General features: G+C 51.9%; 1 protein-coding gene across 1 annotated transcript in view; it reads right to left on the bottom strand.

The window, feature by feature from the left end:
• Positions 1–260, bottom strand: part of LOC104529940 (prickle-like protein 2) — a gene marked incomplete at its 5' end in the record, with an annotated part of 13,083 nt that extends 12,823 nt beyond the window's left edge. The window contains 1 exon segment of the mRNA XM_029086591.1: positions 3–260. Within this exon segment, the coding sequence (XP_028942424.1) occupies positions 3–260 (258 nt within the window).
• Between the last annotated feature and the right edge of the window lie 383 nt (positions 261–643).

Genomic DNA, 643 nt, shown 5'->3' on the forward strand with positions numbered 1-643 from the left:
CTCCTCGCCCTTCCCCTTGTTCTTGCCAATCTTGGCACTGCGGCGGGACTCCTTGGCTCGTGCACTCTGGAAAGCTGAGTCGGAGGAGTCGGAGCCATTGGGGTCATCGCCGACACTGCAGGCCCTGGAGCAGAAGATCTGCCCCTGCTTGGGCAGGAAGGGCCGTCCCAGCAGGGATTTCTTGCACTGCGCGCAGCAGAAGCAGGTCTCGGTGGCGTGCCAGTGCTGCCCATCGTATGTCATCTGGCCCTGGTCGATACCTTCAGAGGGAAGACACACAGTCAGAATTAGCCCACGTACATCACTCTGCATTGCACTTACATGTGTGTCCCTCCACTATGAGCAACAAGCACCCGGGTCGCTCTCAAAAGCTCTTCAGCAGGGTTTTTCCTGCACACGAAGTGAAGCCCGTTTCTAATTCCTTGCAGGACGCAGGCTTTTCCTCAGGAGTTACTCAATGCTGGGAAAGGCAGCAGAACCGAGCCTCAAGCTATTTCATCTTAAATGGGGATATTTCCGATCATAAAGCAAAGGAATGCAAGAAGTTCTCCATAAAGTCCTTTAAGTCACAGTAATAATATGCTGCCTATTTAAAAAAACAAAAAGCCTCCAACTGAACCATAATGAGGAATTTGTGCTGCCT

Source organism: Antrostomus carolinensis, unplaced genomic scaffold, assembly GCF_000700745.2.
Source record: "Antrostomus carolinensis isolate BGI_N321 unplaced genomic scaffold, ASM70074v2 scaffold11558, whole genome shotgun sequence".
Classification (NCBI taxonomy): Eukaryota; Metazoa; Chordata; class Aves; order Caprimulgiformes; family Caprimulgidae; genus Antrostomus; species Antrostomus carolinensis.